The sequence below is a fragment of the Chiloscyllium punctatum genome, chromosome 10, assembly GCF_047496795.1.
Source record: "Chiloscyllium punctatum isolate Juve2018m chromosome 10, sChiPun1.3, whole genome shotgun sequence".
Taxonomy (NCBI): Eukaryota; Metazoa; Chordata; class Chondrichthyes; order Orectolobiformes; family Hemiscylliidae; genus Chiloscyllium; species Chiloscyllium punctatum.
Window position 1 is genome coordinate 119,516,116 of NC_092748.1, and position 21,773 is coordinate 119,537,888.

The following is a 21,773-nucleotide window of genomic DNA, read 5'->3' on the forward strand; positions in this document are numbered from 1 at the left end:
CTGAGATACACATAATCTGCACGTGTACACTCACTGAGAGACATGCAAACTATACGTGTACACACTGAGATGCACGCAAACTGTACGTGTACTCACACTGAGCTACACATGAACTGTACATGTACACACTGAGATACACATGAACTGGACATGTACACACACTGTGATACACACAAACTGTGCGTGTACACACTGAGATACACATGAACTGTACGTGTACACACTGAGATACACATGAACTGTACGTGTACTCACACTGAGATACAAACGAGCTGTGCATGTGCACACACTGAGATGCACACAAGCTGTACGTGTACACACACTGAGATGCATACGAACTGTACATGAACAGACACTGAGATACACACAAACTGTACGTGTTCACACACTGAGATGCACACAAGCTGTACGTGTACACACTGAGATGCACACAAACTGTACACGAACTCACACTGAGATACATATGAACTGTACGTGTACACATGCTGAGATACACACAAACTGTACATCTACACACCGAGATACATACAAACTGTGTGTGTACACACTGGGATACACACAATCTGTATGTGTACACTGAGATACACACAAACTGTACGTGTACACAGTGAGATACACACAATCTGTACAAGTCCACACACTGAGATACACATGAACTGTGCATGAACACACACTGAGATCCACACAAACTGTACGTGTACGCACAGAGAAATATACATGAACTGTACGTGTACACAAACTGAGATTCGCATGAACTGTACATGTACACACACTGAGATACACGCAAACTGTATGTGTACACACACTGAGATACACGTGAACTATGCATGTACACACGGACAGTATGTGTACACACACTGAGATTCACACAAACTTTATGTGTACACACACTGAGATACACACAGACTGTACGTGTGCACACACTGAGATTAACATAAACTGTATGTGTACACAGTGAGATACACACAAACTGTACATGTACACACACTGAGATACAAACAAACTGTACGTGTACATAGTGAGATACACACAAACTGTATGTGTACACACACTGATACACACAAACTGTCCATGTACACAGAGATAGACACGAACTGTATGTGTACACACACTGACATACACACAAACTGTACGTGAACACACACTGAGATACACACGAATTGTACGTGTACACACACTGAGATACACACAAACTGTATGTATTCACAGTGAGATACACACAAACTGTACGTGTGCACACACTGAGATTAACATAAACTGTATGTGTACACAGTGAGATACACACAAACTGTACGTGTACACACAAACTGTACATGTACACACTGAGATACACACAACCTGTACGTGTACACACACTGAGATACACACAACCTGTTCGTGTGCACACACTGAGATACACACAACCTGTACGTGTACACACACTGAGATACACACAAACTGTACGTGTACACACACTGAGATACGCATGAGCTGTATGTGTACACACACTGAGATACACATGAGCTGTACGTGTACACACACTGAGATACACATGAACTGTACGTGTACACACACTGAGATACACACAACCTGTACGTGTACACACACTGAGATACACATGAGCTGTACGTGTACACACACTGAGATACATACGAACTGTACGTGTGCTCACACTGAGATACACACAACCTGTACGTGTACACACACTGAGATACACACAAACTGTACGTGTACACACACTGAGATACACATGAACTGTACATGTACCCACTGAGATACTAACAAACTGTAGGTGTACACATACTGAGATACACACAAACTGTACATGTACACACACTGAGAAAAAAATGTACATGTACACACTCTGACAAACACACATACTGTATGTGTTCACACCGTGGTACACTCAAACTGTACATGTACACTCACTGAGATACACACAAACCGTAGGTGTACACACACTGACAAACACACACACTGTACGTGTACACACTGAGATACACATGAACTGTACGGTTACGCACACTGAGATACACATAATCTGTACGTGTACACTCACTGAGATACACACAAACTGTACGTGTACTCACACTGTGATACACATGTACAGTATGTGGACACACTGAGATATACACAAGCTGTACGTGTACACACCCTGAGATACACATGAACTGGACAAGTACACACACTGAGATACACACAAACTGTGCATGTACACACAATGAGATACACATGAACTGTATGTGTACACACACTGAGATACAAACGAGCTGTACAAGTGCACACCCTGAGATACACATGAACTGGACAAGTACACACACTGAGATACACACAAACTGTGCATGTACACACAATGAGATACACATGAACTGTATGTGTACACACACTGAGATACAAACGAGCTGTACAAGTGCACACCCTGAGATACACATGAATTGGACAAGTACACACACTGAGATACACACAAACTGTTCATGTACACACAATGAGATACACATCAACTGTACGTGTACACACACTGAGATACAAACGAGCTGTACATGTACACACAGATTCACATGAAGTATACGTGTACTCACACTGAGATACACATGAACAATGCATGTACACACGGACAGTATGTGTACACACACTGAGATACACATGAACTGTACATGTACGCACACTGAGATACACACGAACTGTACGTGTACACAAGGAGAAATACACATGAACTTTGTGTACACACGGAGAAATACATATGAACTGTACGTGTATCCACTGAAATATACCTAAACTATATATGTACACACAGAGAAATACAAATGAACTGTACGTGCACACAAACTGAGATACACATGAACTGTACATGTACACACACTGAGATACACGTGAACTGTATGTGTACACACACTGACACTCATGAACTGTACTTGAACACTCTGAGATACACATGAACCTTATGTTTACACACTGAGATACACATGCACTGTGCATGTACACACACTGAGATACACACAAACTGTACGTGTACTCACTGAGATACACATGAACTGTACATGTACACATACTGAGATACACGTGAACTGTATGTGTACACACACTGACACTCATGAACTGTACATGAACACTCTGAGATACACATGAACCTTATGTGTACACACTGAGATACACATGCACTGTGCATGTACACATACTGAGATACACACAAACTGCACATGTACACACATTGAGATACACATGAACTGTACGTGTGCTCACACTGAGATACACATGAACTGTAGGTGTACACACTGAGGTACACATAAACTACGTGTACACACACTGAGATACACACAAACTGTACTTGTACACACACTGACAAACATACACACTGTGTGTACACATTGACATACACACAAACTGTACATGTACTCACTGAGATGCAAGCAAACTGTATGTGTACACACTGAGCTACACATGAACTGTACGGGTACGCACACTGAGATACACACAAACTGTACGTGTACTCACACTGTGACACACATGTACAGTACGTGTACACACCCTGAGATACACATGAACTGGACAAGTACACACACTGAGATACACACAAGCTGTATGTGTACACACACTGAGATACACATGAACTGTACAAGTACACACACTGAGATACACATCAACTGTACGTGTACACACACTGAGATACACATGAACTGTACGTGTAAGCACACTGAGATACACACGAACTGTATGTGTACACATACTGAGACACACACATACAGTACGTGAACACACACTGAGATACACATGAACTGCACATGTGCACACACTGAGATACACAAACTCTACGTGTTCACACTGAGATTCGCAGAAACTGTACGTGTACACACACTGAGATACACATGAGCTGTACATGTACACACTTGAGATACACACAAACTGTACGTGTACACACACTGAAATACACACACACTGTACGTGTACACACACTGAGATACAAACAAACTGTAGGTGTACACACACTGACAAACACACACACTGTACGTGTACACACTGAGATAGACATGAACTGTACGGGTACCAACCTGAGGTACACATAATCTGTACGTGTACACTCAATGAGATACACGCAAACTTTACGTGTACACACTGAGATACACACAAACAGTACGTGTACTCACACTGAGCTACACATGAACTGTACGTGTACACACTGAGATACACATGAACTGGACATGTACACACACTGAGATACACACAAACTGTGCACGTACACACTGAGATACACATGAACTGTACGTGTACACACATTGAGATACAAACGAGCTGTACATATACACATACTGAGATACACATGAACTCTATATGTGCACACTGAGATGCACAAACTGTACGTGTACACACCCTGAGATACACATGAACTGTACGTGTACACACACTGAGATCACACAATCTGTACATGTACACACTGAGATGCACATAATCTGTACATGTACACACACTGAGATACACACAAACTGTACATGTACACACTGAGTTACGCACAAACTGTACATGTACACACACTGAGATACACATGAACTGTACATGTACACATTGAGATACACACGAACTGTATGTGTACACACACTGAGATCACACAACCTGTACGTGTACACACTGAGTTACACATGAACTGTATGTGTACACACACTGAGACACATACTGTACATGTACACACTGAGATACACACAAACTGTACGTGTACACACTGAGATACACACGAACTGTACGTGTACCCACTGAGATACTAACAAACTGTATGTGTACATACTGAGATACACACAAACTGTACGTGTACACACTGAGATACACACGAACTGTTCATGTACCCAATGAGATACTAACAAACTGTAAGTGTACACACTGAGATACACACAAACTGTACGTGTACACACTGAGTTACACATGAACTGTATGTGTACACACACTGAGACACATACTGTACATGTACACACTGAGATACACACAAACTGTACGTGTACACGCTGAGATACACACGAACTGTACGTGTACCCACTGAGATACTAACAAACTATATGTGTACACACTGAGATACACACAAACTGTACGTGTACACACTGAGATACACATGAACTGTTCATGTACCCACTGAGATACTAACAAACTGTAAGTGTACACACTGAGATACACACAAACTGTATGTGTACACACTGAGATACACACAAACTGTACGTGTACACACTGAGATACACATGAACTGTACGTGTACCCACTGAGATACTCACAAACTGTACGTGTACACACACTGAGATACACACGGTCTATACATGTACACACTGAGATACACACAAACTGTACATGTACACACACTGGCAAACACACACACTGTACGTGGACACACACTAAGATGCACATAATCTGTACATGTACACACACTGAGAAAAAAAATGTACATGTACACACTCTGACAAACACACACACTGTACGTGTTCACACCATGGTACACACAAACTGTACATGTACACACTGAGATACTCACAAGCTTTAGGTGTACACACACTGACAAACACACACACTGTACGTGTACACACTGAGATACACATGAACTGTACGGGTACACACACTGAGATACAAACGAGCTGTACATGTACACACACTGAGATACACATGAACTGGACAAGTACACACACTGAGATACACACAAACTGTTCATGTACACACACTGAGATACACATGAACTGTACATGTACACACTGAGACACACATGAGCTGTACAAGTACACACACTGAGATATACATCAACTGTACGTGTACTGACACTGAGATACACATGAACAATGCATGTACACACGGACAGTATGTGTACACACACTGAGATACACACAAACTGTTTGTGCACACACACTGAGATACACACAAACTGTTTGTGTACACACACTGAGATACACACAAACTGTTTGTGTACACACACTGACATACACATGAACTATGCATGTACACACGGACAGTATGTGTACACACACATTGAGATACATACGAACTGTATGTGTACACACACTGAAACTCATGAACTGTACATGAACACTCTGAGATACACATGAACTTTATGTGTTCACACTGAGATACACACACACTGTACATGTACACACACTGAGATACACACAAACTGTATGTGTACACACTGAGATACACATGAACTGTACGTGTACACATACTGAGATACACACAAACTGTATGTGTACACCACTGAGATACACATGAACTGTACGTGTACACATACTGAGATACACACAAACTGTATGTGTACACCACTGAGATACACATGAACTGTATGTGTACACCACTGAGATGCACACAAACTGTACGTGAACACACATTGAGATACACATGTATTGTATGTGTACAATACTGAGATACACATGAACTGTATGTGTACACACAATGAGATACACACAAACTGTTTGTGTACACACACTGAGATACACACAAACTGTTTGTGTACACACACTGACATACACATGAACTATGCATGTACACACGGACAGTATGTGTACACACACTGAGATACACACAAACTGTTTGTGTACACACACTGAGATACACACAAACTGTTTGTGTACACACACTGACATACACATGAACTATGCATGTACACACGGACAGTATGTGTACACACACATTGAGATACATACGAACTGTGTGTGTACACACACTGAAACTCATGAACTGTACATGAACACTCTGAGATACACATGAACTTTATGTGTTCACACTGAGATACACACACACTGTACATGTACACACACTGAGATACACACAAACTGTACATGTACACATACTGAGATACACACAAACTGTATGTGTACACCACTGAGATACACATGAACTGTATGTGTACACCACTGAGATACACACAAACTGTACGTGAACACACATTGAGATACACATGTATTGTATGTGTACAATACTGAGATACACATGAACTGTATGTGTACACACAATGAGATACACACGAACTGTATATGTACACACACTGAGACACGTACACTCTGTTTATGTCCAATTGTAAAAGGCTCACCTCTACAATAAGTACCACAGTGCATTCATATAGCACCGCTCAGGAACGAAAATTCCCCAAGGACCTCCACAAGAATGATTTCGCAAACAAAAATTCACTTTGAGCCGAATATGGAGGTTAGATCAGGTGACCAACAGCTTTGTGAGAGGGAGAAGGGGGGAGAGGGTGAGGGAATGGGAGAGGGAGAGAGAGAGAAAGAGGTTGGGACCGAAGTTGTGGGGTGGAGGCTGAGAGAGGATTGGAGAGAGAGCGTGAGCCGGAGAAATGCAGGGAGTGCTCTGGGAGATGAACCTTTCGAGGAGAACATTGAGGTTAACAGGTGGAAAGGGAGGAGAAAGAGTGTGTGTTCGAGGCAGAGTGAGTCTCAGGAGGGAATTCCCCAGATTTAGGCTCGGACACTGAAGGCACAGGGATCAACAGTATGGGTGGCTCAGTGGTTAGCGCTGCTGCCTCACAGCACCAGGGTCCCAGGTTCAATTCCCGCCTCAGGTGACTGTCTGTGTGGAGTTTGCACACTCTCCCCGTGTCTGTGTGAGTTTCCTCTGGGTGTTCTGGTTTCCTCCATTTCCTCCACAGTGCTGCCCTATAAAGAGACTCGGGAGAGGGATGGAGTCAGGATCCTAGAAATCAGATCTGGGGCTGGGGTCACAAACAGTGGGCTCCCTCTTCCCAATCTTTCATTGGAGGATAGCTGTGCTGCTCCCATCCTGGCAGTTGGATCAGGGACACTGGGGTAGCAGGACGTGTGGAGGTTGAGCTGGATGTGGTCAGTGACCAGGTACAAACTGACGCGGTGGGATTGGGCGCTGTGTCCAAGGGGCAGCGAGTGGATACAGAACAGGAGGGACTGAGGGTTAAACCCTGGGGGAGACAGAGTGAGCAGTGCAGGAGCAGGAGGTCATTGCTGGTTACTGATATACACGCGCGCACACATACACACTCACTCCCTCCCCCACCCACACTCACTAACAGCAGTGTGTCCCATCTACAAGATGCTCTGCAGAAACTCACCAAAGATCCTCAGGCAGCACCTTCCAAACCCACACCCACTTCCATCTAGAAGGACAAGGGCAGCAGATCCATGGGAACACCACCCCCTGTGAGTTCCCCTCCGAGCCCCTCACCATCCTGACTTGGAAATATATCGCTGTTCCTTCAGTGTCACTGGGTCAGAATCCTGGAATTCCCTCCCTAAGGGCATTGTGGGTCTACCCACAGCACATGGACTGCAGCGGGTCAAGAAGGCAGCTCACCCCCACCTTCTCAAGGGGCAACTAGGGACGGGGTAATAAATGCTGGACCCAGCCAGCTAACACAGAGTTTAGATCAGAGTGGTGCTGGAAAAGCACAGCAGGTCAGGCAGCATCCGAGGAGCAGGAAAATCGACGTTTTGGGCAAAAGCCCTTCATCAGGAATAGGCAGGAATGACACACACACATCCCATGAAGAAAATGAAAATAATTTGACATGTATTCGCAGTGCCTGGATTTTGTTTTTTTTTCCTCTTTATTAGGAGTGTGAGCCTCTCACAAAACATGGAGGAGAATTCCGACCTTGACCTGACCTACATCACCGAGCGAATCATTTCAGTCTCCTATCCAAGAGGAGCAGAGGAGCAGAGTTTCCGTGCCAACCTGAGGGAGGTGGCACAGATGCTGATGTCCAAACATGGCGAGAATTATCTCGTGAGTATTCTATTTCCCTTCAAGTGTATCTCACTAGTTGTGTCTGAGAGTGTCTTCGATAGAATGTAATCATGTGAGTGTTGGTCCCATGGAGATCAAAGCTGAGAGCTAAATATTCAGGGGTCATTGGAACTTTTAGGGAAGGCAGGCTGGAAGGGAAGGTGCTGGGGTGGCCATTGTTGGTACAGGCAAAAATAAATATGAGAACAAGCAATGATCTGAAGTTGAATGATGTAGAATCGATGTAGACAGAGGTCAGAAATTAACAAAGAGAAGAGAACATGGGTTGGAGGTCTCTATAGACCCCCCTAACAGCAGCTGTGTGGGATAATGAGTCTTAGAGTCACAGAGATGTACAGACCCTTCGGTCCAACCTGTCCATGCTGACCAGATATCCCAACCCAATCTAGTCCCACCTGCCAGCACCCGGCCCATATCCCTCCAAACCCTTCCTATTCATATACCCATCCAAATGCCTCTTGAATGTTGTAATTGTACCAGCCTCCACCACTTCCTCTGGCAGCTCATTCCATACACGTACCACCCTCTGTGTGAAAAAGTTGTCCCTTCGGTCCCTTTTGGGTGCATTTTGGGAAAGCAAATCTTAGCAGGACTTATACCCTTAATGGTAAGGTCCTAGGGAGTGTTGCTGAACAAAGAGACCTTGGAGTGCAGGTTCATAGCTCCTTGAAAGTGGAGTCGCAGTGGGGGAGTGCAGAACTAAAGGGCATAGGTTTAGGGTGAGAGGGGAAAGGTATAAAAGGGAACTAAGGGCCAACCTTTTCATGCAGAGGGTGGTATGTGTATGGAATGAGCTGCCAGAGGATGTGGTGGAGGCTGGTACAATTGCAACATTTAAGAGGCATCTGGATGGGTATATGAACAGGAAGGGTTTGGAGGGATATGGGCCGGGTGCTGGCAGGTGGGACTAGATTGGGTTGGGATATCTGGTCAGTATGGACAGGTTGGGCCGAAGGGTCTGTTTCCATGCGGTACATCTCTATGACTCTCTGACTCGAAGTCGATAGGGTTGTTAAGAAAGCATATGCTGAGCACAATCCCAAACTAAACCAGTCCCGTCCGCCTGCTCCTGGTCCATATCCCTCCAAACCTTTCCTACGGTGTAATTGCTACCACATCCACCATTCCCTAAGAACGTTCATTCCACACATGCACCACCCCCTGTTTGAAAATGTTGCCCCCCCCCCACCACGTCTTTTTGAAATCTCTCTCCTCTCACCTTAAAAATGTGCCCCCCAAGTCTCGAAATCCCCAGTCCCAGGTAAAAGACATCGACATTAACTCTATCTACACCCCTCATGATTTTATAGATATAAACCTTTACAAGGTCACCCCTCAACCTCCTACACTCCAGGGGAAAATGTCCCAGTCTATCCAGCCTTTCTTTATAACTCAGATCCTCCATACCCGGCAACCTCCTGGGAATTTTCTTCTGAACACTGTCCAGCTTTAATAATATCCTTCCTTTAAAAGGACAAGTTTTAAAAACCAACAAAAGATGACCAAAGATAATAAAGAGGAAGAAAATCTGGGATGATAAACTAGCCAGTAACAGGAAGATGAACAGTGAATGTGTTTTTAAATGTGTAAAAAGAAAAAAGAAACATAATAACTAACATAGAGTGTTTTACCTTAAACCTATGTCCCCGAGTGACTGACGTTTCTACCCTGGGAAAAAGACTCGCACCATCAATTCTATCCAAGCCTCTTGTATCTTTGTAAACTTCTATCAGTCGCCCCTCAGCCTCTGATGTTCAAGTGAAAATAAACAAATCTCTCCTCATAGCTAATACCCCCTAAACCAGGAAACATCTTGGCAAACTGTTTCTGTACCCTCTCCAAAAACCTCCACATCCTTCTGGTCGTGTGGTGACCAGAATTGGACACAATATTCCAAATGTGGCCGAATTAAAGTTCTGTACAGCTGCAGCATGGCTTGTCAGTTTTTATACTCAGTGCCCGGACAGATGAAGGTGAGCATACCCCATGCTTTCTTGATCACTTCATCCACTTGTGTAGCCAGGGAACTATGGACCTGTACACTCTGTATGTTGATGCTAAGGGATCTGCCATTTCCTGTATACTTCCCTCCTGGATTTAATCTCCATCATGTATTACTTCCCAGACGTTATCGACTGATGCTGGAGGCAGTCCTGTGAAGGTTCACTCGGCTGATCCCGGGTATGGAGGGATTATGCGAAAAGGAGACATTGAGTAGGTTGGGCTTGTGCTCATTGGAGTTTAGAAGGATGAGAGGCAACTTTATTGAGGAATTCAGGATTCTGAGGGAACTTTGCAGGGGAGATGTGGAGAGACTGTTTCCCAGTGTGGGGGAGTTAGGACCAGGGGACACCACCTCAGAGTAAGGGCTCACACATCTAAGCCTGTGTTTTTGGTGAGGCTGTATCTCTCTCTGAGCTGAGTCATTGCCAGTGTGGTTCCTCATCACTCCATTCCCTCTGTTTTCAGCTCTTTAACCTGTCCGAACAGCGCCACGACATCAACAAACTCAACCCCAAGGTAAGGCCAGAGAGATCCCACCAGGTTTGGAAGCTCCCATTGCCCGACGCGGTGAGGGTGGAGGGGCTGGATAAAGTTGGGGGTTTGGAGAGGGTGGAGGGGCTGGAGGGGCTGGGGGTGGTGGGAGTGGGAGATGTGGATGGAGGAGCTGGGAGTGGAAGGGGCTGGAGGGCTGTGAGGGGTTTGAAGGGGGTGGGTGAGGAGGGGTGGTGTGAGGTGGAGCAGTGGAGGGAGGTGGTTAGGAGATGGAGAGGGAGGAGGAGGGCGTGAAGGGGGAGGAGAGAAGGGGAAAGAGGGCAGATGTGGAGGTGGCTGCTGGCTCTCTCTTCAGTGGAATGTGCAGCCACAGCAGCTCACAGAGCAGTACATTACAGTGCAATGCAGTGCAGTACAGAGCAGTACAGTACATTACAGTGCAATACAGTGCAGTACAGAGCAGTACATTACAGTGCAATGCAGTACAGAGCAGTACAGTACATTACAGTGCAATGCAGTGCAGTACATTGCAGTGCAGTACAGAGCAGTACAGTACACTACAGTGCAGTACAGAGCAGTACAGTACAGTGCAGTGCAGTACAGAGCAGCACACAGTGCAATACAGTACATTACAGTGCAGTACAGTACATTGCAGTGCAGTGCATTACATTGCAATGCACAGTGCAATACAGTGCAGTACAGAGCAGTACAGCACATTGCAAGGCAATACAGTGCAGTACAGAGCAGTACAGTACATTACAGTGCAGTACAGAGCAGTACAGCACATTGCAAGGCAATACAGTGCAGTACAGAGCAGTACAGCACATTGCAAGGCAATACAGTGCAGTACAGAGCAGTACAGTACATTACAGTGCAATGCAGTGCAGTACAGAGCAGTACAGTACATTACAGTGCAATGCAGTGCAGTACAGAGCAGTACAGTACATTACAGTGCAATGCAGTGCAGTACAGAGCAGTACAGTACATTACAGTGCAATGCAGTGCAGTACAGAGCAGTACAGTACATTACAGTGCAATGCAGTGCAGTACAGTGCAGTACAGAGCAGTACAGTACATTACAGTGCAATGCAGTGCAGTACAGAGCAGTACAGTACATTACAGTGCAATGCAGTGCAGTACAGAGCAGTACAGTACACTACAGAGCAGTGCAGTACAGAGCAGTACAGTACATTACAGTGCAATGCAGTGCAGTACAGAGCAGTACAGTACAGTGCAGTGTTGCTACTTTGTAGCCTCCAATTTGACTAAAGGTGGGTTGTTGTGATCCCAGGTGGTGGACTTTGGCTGGCCTGACCTCCATGCCCCTCCTCTGGACAAAATCTGCAGCATTTGCAAAGCCATGGACACCTGGTTAAATTCAGACCCTCAGCGTGTGGTTGTCATTCACAATAAGGTAAGGACCACGATATCTTCCTCTCTTTACGGAAGTCTCAGGGTGAAAATCCCAGCAGTCATGTTCCCCGTATCTGGCCAGCCTGACCTTGGATAACACCCAGAGTCCGGTCTCCGTCACCGCTGTCTGCTGAGTCAGTCAGTAACACACCAACCTGAAACCTCCCACCAATCATCTTTATCCTCCAATGTTTCTGTTTTTGAACTTTCCTGAACCTTGTTGTTTAACTCTTCAAGGAGAGAGTGAGGACGGCAGATGTTGGAGATCAGGGCTGAAGATGTGTTGCTGGAAAAGCGCAGCAGGTCAGGCAGCATCCAAGGAGCAGGGGAATCGACGTTTCGGGCATGAGTCGATTCCCCTGCTCCTTGGATGCTGCCTGACCTGCTGCGCTTTTCCAGCAACACATCTTCAGCCCTGTTTAACTCTTCAGTCTGATCTGAGGAATACATTCACACAGTGGATCCTCAGTCTGTTGTGGATGTGAATTCACTGACGAAGTCTATCCTCCCTGACCCCCCCCCCCACTCCCCGACCCCCCCCCCCCACTCCCCGACCCCCCCCCCCCCCCACTGCCCCCCCCCCCCCCACCCCCTGTGTGGATTTCGACAAATCTTGAGTTTCTTTTTGTCCCCATCCACCTCGAGAAAGGAGGGAGGTGAAAATGAAGTCAGGAGACATCATCTATTTCCTCGCGGCATCAAATAACTAACATACTCTCTGAAAGCAGTTCCCAAAGAGGATCCTGTTCACACTGATGTCAGCCTGGGAGGGCTATGGTGGAAATGCCACAAGGACCCTCCACTTTTGGATTCATATTCCAGAGAACTGGGTTAAAATCTTACTGTGACCATTTGAGAATTTTAACTTGGCAGAAATCACACCAGGTGGCCTCCTTCTTTAGAGACCGCAATTTCCCTTCCCACGTGGTTAAAGATGCCCTCCAACGCATCTCGTCCACATCCTGCACCTCCGCCCTCAGACCCCACCCCTCCAACCGTAACAAGGACAGAACGCCCCTGGTGCTCACCTTCCACCCTACCAACCTACGCATCAACCAAATCATCCGCCGACATTTCCGCCACCTCCAAAAAGACCCCACCACCAGGGATATATTTCCCTCCCTACCCCTTTCCGCCTTCCGCAAAGACCATTCCCTCCGTGACTACCTGGTCAGGTCCACACCCCCCTACGACCCACCCTCCCATCCTGGCACTTTCCCCTGCCACCGCAGGAACTGTAAAACCTGTGCCCACACCTCCTCCCTCACCTCTATCCAAGGCCCTAAAGGAGCCTTCCACATCCATCAAAGTTTCACCTGCACATCCACCAATATCATTTATTGTATCCGTTGCTCCCGATGCGGTCTCCTCTACATTGGGGAGACCGGGCGCCTCCTATCAGAGCGCTTTAGGGAACATCTCCGGGACACCCGCACCAATCAACCACACCGCCCCGTGGCCCAACATTTCAACTCCCCCTCCCACTCTGCTGAGGATATGGAGGTCCTGGGCCTCCTTCACCGCTGCTCCCTCACCACCAGACGCCTGGAGGAAGAACGCCACATCTTCCGCCTCGGAACACTTCAACCCCAGGGCATCAATGTGGACTTCAACAGCTTCCTCATTTCCCCTTCCCCCACCTCATCCTAGTTTCAAACTTCCAGCTCAGCACTGTTCCCATGACTTGTCCGGACTTGTCCGACCTACCTATCTCCTTTTCCACCTATCCACTCCACCCTCTCCTCCTTGACCTATCACCTTCATCCCCTCCCCCACTCACCCATTGTACTCTATGCTACTCTCTCCCCACCCCCACCCTCCTCTAGCTTATCTCTCCACGCTTCAGGCTCACTGCCTTTATTCCTGATGAAGGGCTTTTGCCCGAAACATCAATTTTCCTGCTCCTCGGATGCTGCCTGAACTGCCGTGGGCAGCACGGTGGCACAGTGGTTAGCACTGCTGCCTCACAGCGCCAGAGACCCGGGTTCAATTCCCGCCTCAGGCGACTCTCTGTGTGGAGTTTGCACATTCTCCCCGTGTCTGCGTGGAAGCCGGGACGCTAAATGTCTTCAAGGCCGAGATTGATAGATTCTTGTTGTCTCGAGGAATTAAGGGCTACGGGGAGAACGCTGGTAAGCGGAGTTGAAATGCCCATCAGCCATGATTGAATGGCGGAGTGGACTCGATGGGCCGAATGGCCTTACTTCCACACCTATGTCTTATGGTCTTATGGTCTTATTACCACTACCTACACCACGCCCACTTCCTCACACCAATCCCAGAGCCTTCAAAGTTGAATTCTGGTGTGCATCCGAATCCTTTTCAAGGTTGTGAGATTTTCCACCTCCACCACCCTCCCAGGCAGAACATTGGTCCACTTTTAGTCATAGAGTCATAGAGTTGTACAGAACAGAAGCAGAGCCTTCCATCCAATTTGTAATGCCGCTCAGATATCCTAAATTAAACTAGTCCTGTTAGCCAGCATTTGGCCCATATCCCTCTAAAACCCTCCCTATTCATAGTTTCAAATTCTCCAAAACCTTCTCACTTCTATGGTCAATCAGCTCAAGGACCTCAAAGTCCATCCTCCCAAATTCTGTGTCTACATCCTCCTTCTCTAGAGTAAAGACAGCAGTGAAATACTCACTTAACATTCGACCAATAGCCTTCACCTTCACACACAGATTGCTCCCTTGGTCCCTCATGGACCCTTCACTTCCCCGGGTTATTACGGTCCCTAATAAATCCTTCACTTCCCCTGATTATTTCAGTCCCTAATAAATCCTTCACTTCCCCTGGTTATTACGGTCCCTAATGGATCCTTCACTTCCCCTGGTTATTTCAGTCCCTAATAAATCCTTCACTTCCCCTGGTTATTACAGTCCCTAATGGACCCTTCACTTCCCCTGGTTATTACAGTCCCTAATGCATCCTTCACTTCCCCTGGTTATTACAGTCCCTAATAAATCCTTCATTTCCCCTGGTTATTACAGTCCCTAAAGGATCCTTCACTTCCCCTGGTTATTACAGTCCCTAATAAATCCTTCACTTCCCCTGGTTATTATACAGTCCCTAATGGATCCTTCACTTCCCCTGGTTATTACAGTCTAAATGAATCCTACACTTCCCCTGGTTATTACGGTCCCTAATGGATCCTTCACTTCCCCTGGTTATTACAGTCTCTAATGGATCCTACACTTTCCCTGGTTATTATGGTCCCTAATGGATCCTTCACTTCCCCTGGTTATGATAGGCCCTAATGGATCCTTCACTTCCCCTGGTTATTACAGTCCCTAATGGATCCTTAACTTCCCCTGGTTATTACAGTCTCTAATGGATCTTACACTTCCCCTGGTTATTACGGTCCCTAATGAATCCTTCACTTCCCCTGGTTATGACGATCCCTAATGGATCCTTCACTTCCCCTGGTTATTACGATCCCTAGTGAATCCTTCACTTCCCCTGGTTATTACCATCCCTAGTGCATCCTTCACTTCCCCTGGTTATTACGGTCCCTAATGAATCCTTCACTTCCCCTAGTTATTACAGTCCCTAATGGATCCTTCACTTCCCCTGGTTATTATGGTACCTAATGATTCCTTCACTTACCCTGGTTATTACGATCCCTAGTGAATCCTTCACTTCCCCTGGTTATTACAGTCCCTAATGGATCCTTCACTTACCCTGGTTATTACGGTCCCTAATGAATCCTTCACTTCCCCTGGTTATTACGGTCCCTAATGGATCCTTCACTTCCCCTGGTTATTACCGTCCCTAATGGATCCTTCACTTCCCCTGGTTATTACAGTCCCTAATGGATCCTTCACTTCCCCTGGTTATTATGGTCCCTAATGAATCCTTCACTTCCCCTGGTTATTATGATCCCTACTGGATCCTTCTCTTCCCCTGGTTATTACAGTCCCTAATGGATCCTTCACTTCCCCTGGTCATTATGGTACCTAATGATTCCTTCACTTCCCCTGGTTATTACGATCCCTAGTGAATCCTTCACTCCCCTGGTTATTACGGTCCCTAACGGATCCTTCACTTCCCCTGGTTATTACAATCCCTAATGATTCCTTCACTTCCCCTGGTTATTACGGTCCCTAACGGATCCTTCACTTCCCCTGGTTATTACAATCCCTAATGAATCCTTCACTTCCCCTGGTTATTACAATCCCTAATGGATCCTTCACTTCCCCTGGTTATTACAATCCCTAATGGATCCTTCACTTCCCCTGGTTATTACAATCCCTAATGATTCCTTCACTTCCCCTGGTTATTACGGTCCCTAACGGATCCTTCACTTCCCCTGGTTATTACAATCCCTAATGGATCCTTCACTTCCCCTGGTTATTACAATCCCTAATGGATCCTTCACTTACCCTGGTTATTACGGTCCCTAGTGAATCCTTCACTTCCCCTGGTTATTACGGTCCCTAATGGATCCTTCACTTCCCTTGGTTATTACAGTCCCTAATGGATACTTCACTTCCCCTGGTTATTACAGTCCCTAATGGATCCTTCACTTCCCCTGGTTATTATGGTCCCTAATGAATCCTTCACTTCCCCTGGTTATTACGATCCCTACTGGATCCTTCTCTTCCCCTGGTTATTACGATCCCTAATGGATCCTTCACTTCCCCAGGTTATTTCGGTCCCTAATGGATCCTTCACTTCCCCTGGTTATTACGATCCCTAATGATTCCTTCACTTCCCCTGGTTATTATGGTCCCTAATGAATCCTTCACTTCCCCTGGTTATTACGATCCCTACTGGATCCTTCTCTTCCCCTGGTTATTACGATCCCTAATGATTCCTTCACTTCCCCGGGTTATTTCGGTCCCTAATGGATCCTTCACTTCCCCAGGTTATTTCGGTCCCTAATGGATCCTTCACTTCCCCTGGTTATTTCGGTCCCTAATGCATCCTTCACTTCCCCGGGTTATTTCGGTCCCTAATGGATCCTTCACTTCCCCTGGTTATTATGGTCCCTAATGGATCCTTCACTTCCCCGGGTTATTTCGGTCCCTAATGGATCCTTCACTTCCCCTGGTTATTATGGTCCCTAATGAATCCTTCACTTCCCCTGGTTATTACGATCCCTACTGGATCCTTCTCTTCCCCTGGTTATTACGATCCCTAATGCATCCTTCACTTCCCCAGGTTATTTCGGTCCCTAATGGATCCTTCACTTCCCCTGGTTATTACGATCCCTAATGATTCCTTCACTTCCCCTGGTTATTATGGTCCCTAATGGATCCTTCACTTCCCCGGGTTATTTCGGTCCCTAATGGATCCTACACTTCCCCTGGTTATTATGGTCCCTAATGCATCCTTCACTTCACCTGGTTATTACAATCCCTAATGGATCCTTCACTTCCCCTGGTTATTACGATCCCTACTGGATCCTTCTCTTCCCCTGGTTATTACGATCCCTAATGCATCCTTCACTTCCCCAGGTTATTTCGGTCCCTAATGGATCCTTCACTTCCCCTGGTTATTACGATCCCTAATGATTCCTTCACTTCCCCTGGTTATTATGGTCCCTAATGGATCCTTCACTTCCCCGGGTTATTTCGGTCCCTAATGGATCCTTCACTTCCCCTGGTTATTACGATCCCTACTGGATCCTTCTCTTCCCCTGGTTATTACGATCCCTAATGCATCCTTCACTTCCCCAGGTTATTTCGGTCCCTAATGGATCCTTCACTTCCCCTGGTTATTACGATCCCTAATGATTCCTTCACTTCCCCTGGTTATTATGGTCCCTAATGCATCCTTCACTTCACCTGGTTATTACAATCCCTAATGGATCCTTCACTTCCCCTGGTTATTACGATCCCTAATGGATCCTTCACTTCCCCGGGTTATTTCGGTCCCTAATGCATCCTTCACTTCCCCTGGTTATTATGGTCCCTAATGGATCCTACGCTTCCCCAGGTTATTATGATCCCTAATGGATCCTTCACTTCCCCTGGTTATGACAGTTTCTAATGAATCCTTAGGGAAATGTTGATCGTGGAGTTCAGTTACTAATGGGGTACTGCAAAGATCTGTTTGGGGCCACTGCTGTTTGTCATTTTTATAAGTGACCTAGATAAGCATATAGAAGGATGGGTTAGTAAATTTGCAGATGACAATAAGTTCGGTGGAGTTGTGGATAATGCCGAATGATGTTGCAGGTTACAGAGGGACACAGATAATTTGCAGTGCTGGGCTGAGAGGTGGCAAATGGAGTTTAATGTAGAAAAGTGAGAGGTGATTCACTTTGGAAGGAGTAACAGGAATACAGAGTACTGGGCAAATGGTAAGATTCTTGGTTGTGTAGACGAGCAGAGAGATCTCGGTGTCCAGGTACATAGACTCCACCCAGTTGCCACCCAGGCTGATAGGGTTGTTAAGAAGGCATACGGTGTGTTAGCTTTTATTGGGAGAGGGAGTGAGGTTTGAAGCCACAAGGTCACATTGCAGCTGTACAAAACTCTGATGCAGCCGCACTTGGAGTATTGTGTCCAGTTCTGGTCACTGCGTTATAGGAAGGATGTGGAAGCTTTGGAAAGGGTTCAGAGGAGATTTACTGGGATGTTGCCTGGTATGGAGGGAAGGTCTTACGAGGAAAGGCTGAGGGACTTGAGGCTGTTTTTGTTAGAGAGAAGAAGGTTGAGAGGTGACTTAATAGAGACATATAAGATAATCAGAGGGTTAGATAGGGTGGACAGAGAGAGACTTTATCCTCGATGGTGATGGCTAGCACGAGGGGACATAGCTTTAAATTGAGGGGTGACAGAGATAGGACAGATGTCAGAGGGAGTTTCTTTACTCAGAGAGTAGTAGGGGTGTGGAATGCACTGCCTGCAACAGTAGTAGACTCGCCAACTTTCCTGAAGAAGGGTTTATGCCCGAAACGTCAATTCTCCTGCTCCTTTGATGCTGCCTGACCTGCTGCGCTTTTCCAGCACCACATTATCGGCTCTGATCCACAGCGTCTGCAGTCCTCACTTTCTCCTTACCAACTTTAAGGACATTTAAATGGTCATTGGTTAGTCATATGGATGAGAATAGAACAGTGTAGGTTATATGGGCTTCAGATTGGTTCCACAGGTCGGCGCAACATCGAGGGCCGAAGGGCCTGTGTGATGTTCTATGTTGTATATTCTATGTTCTGTGTTTGATGTTGTATGTTCTGTGTTGTATTATTCTCTTCTCCTTTAATTATTTGTAGACTGGATTGGGATTCTCCCTCCCCCCTCCTCCGTCCCCCACCCCCAGTGTTTTCTCATTCTGCCTTATTTGCTCTCCTAATTGCTTTCTTGAATTGTCCCCTGCCCTTTCTATCCTCCTGCAGGGCCTCCATTAGTTGCTTCCTTTGTACCTGTTGTACATCTCACTTTGCCCTTCTGTTTCATCCTGAATATTCCTGGGTCCCCAGGATTCCCTGAGCTTTGTTCTGAAATGGATCAGGTTGGGCCTGCACCTCCCCCAGTAACTCCTCCCACTGTTCTGCTTTTGATTTACCCTCAAGTCGCTACTCCCAGTCTATTTTGGCCAGATCCGGACTTATTTTAATATAATCTGCCTGACACCAATACAACTCCTGTTTTTGAAGACCATCTTTTTTTTTTTCTTTTTTGCAACAAACTTTAAACATATAGTGTTGAAACAAGCTTCACTGGAACTTATCAAACCCGAAAGAATCTCGATCATGTGGATGACTGTAGACAAGAGGAAAGGGTCAGTGGGTGAACCCCGTGTCGTGTTCACTTGTTGAAGAGTTACTATGTCGAGGATGATAGTCAGGAGAAAGGTGTATTTGTGGTACTGAACAACGGAGGGAGTGAAGTTAAAATACCAGCACAACTGGAGAATGAAGCGTAACTTGAAATTTTAGAATATAACCGTCTAGCAATTGGATTGGATAAATTGGTACCTAAACTGATACAGCATAATAGTTCATCCACCAAAATGTGACATACAAAGGTGATCACAGACACGTACAGAATTGGACAAGTCAGCCAAGCAAGTCAGCTGACCCCCAGCACCTCATGGATGCCCAGTCTGGAGGTGCTTGATCTGTTTGAAGTCTGTCCCATTGAGCACGGTGATAGTGTCACACAACCCAATGGAGGGGATTCTCAATGTGAAGGTGGGACTTTGTCTCCACAAGGACTGTGCGGTGGTCACTCTTACCAATACTGTCAGGGACAGATATATCTACAGCCGGCAGATTGGTGAGGATGGGGTCAAGTCTGTTCTGAATTTCTAGCCTCATGTTAACTCCCCAGACCCCCCCCCCATTAAACACCCTCCTACAGTTAGTTCTGATGTACTTTGTGTGATTTTTGATGTGGAGTATGTTGTGATGTAGAGAGACCTTCAGGAAGTGTGTCCTAGTCCTCACAGTCAGTCACTCTCTGGGCTCAGTATTGAGCCTCCATCGATGTCAATGACAGAACGCCCTTCTCCACAAATGGGCCGGACTGTGGGGAATGTCAGTGACAATGCTGCACTCCGAGCAACGCTCATCATTGCCCTCACAAGGGAGTGGCACTCGCTGAGTGTCTTTGTGGAGAGCTAGTACAGACCTGAGGGGATGAATGGCTTTGTGCTGTGCTGTAATGGTTCATTGACCCTGTGATTGTACAGCTTCAGCCCATGGGACTGCCATCCCTCTCCTGAATTTGTTACTACACCTGAGTGCAGCTTAAATATTTCCTGTCAGAATATTTCATTTAAGTGCACACTCTGGGCTTGTTGCTTTATTGTTTCAGTGTCCAGAGAATGTACGAAAAGAGACTGTTAATGTGGATGACATACTGAAGGTTCCAGAATGTACAGTGTCCAGTGAAAGTATACAGTAAACGGCAGGACCCTTGGGAGCACTGATATCCAGAGGGAGCTTGGGATGCAAGTCCATAGCTCCCTGAAGGGGGGCAGCACAAGTGGGTAAGGGGTAAAGAAGGCTCACCACATGCCTCCCTTCATCATCGGGGCACTGAGGATAAAGGTTAGCAAGTCATGCTGCAGCTTTATAAACCTTTAGTTAGGTCACATTTGGAGCATTGTGTGTAGTTCCAGTCACCACACTATAGGAAGGATGTGGAGGCTTTGGAGAGGGTACAGAAGAGGTTTACCAG

General features: G+C 46.1%; 1 protein-coding gene across 1 annotated transcript in view; it reads left to right on the forward strand.

The window, feature by feature from the left end:
- The window catches only part of tns1b (tensin 1b), an 833,038-nt gene that overhangs the window by 573,031 nt on the left and 238,234 nt on the right, over positions 1–21,773 (forward strand). The window contains 3 exon segments of the mRNA XM_072578355.1: positions 8,535–8,706; positions 11,197–11,247; positions 12,515–12,637. Of these exon segments, the coding sequence (XP_072434456.1) occupies positions 8,535–8,706; positions 11,197–11,247; positions 12,515–12,637 (346 nt within the window).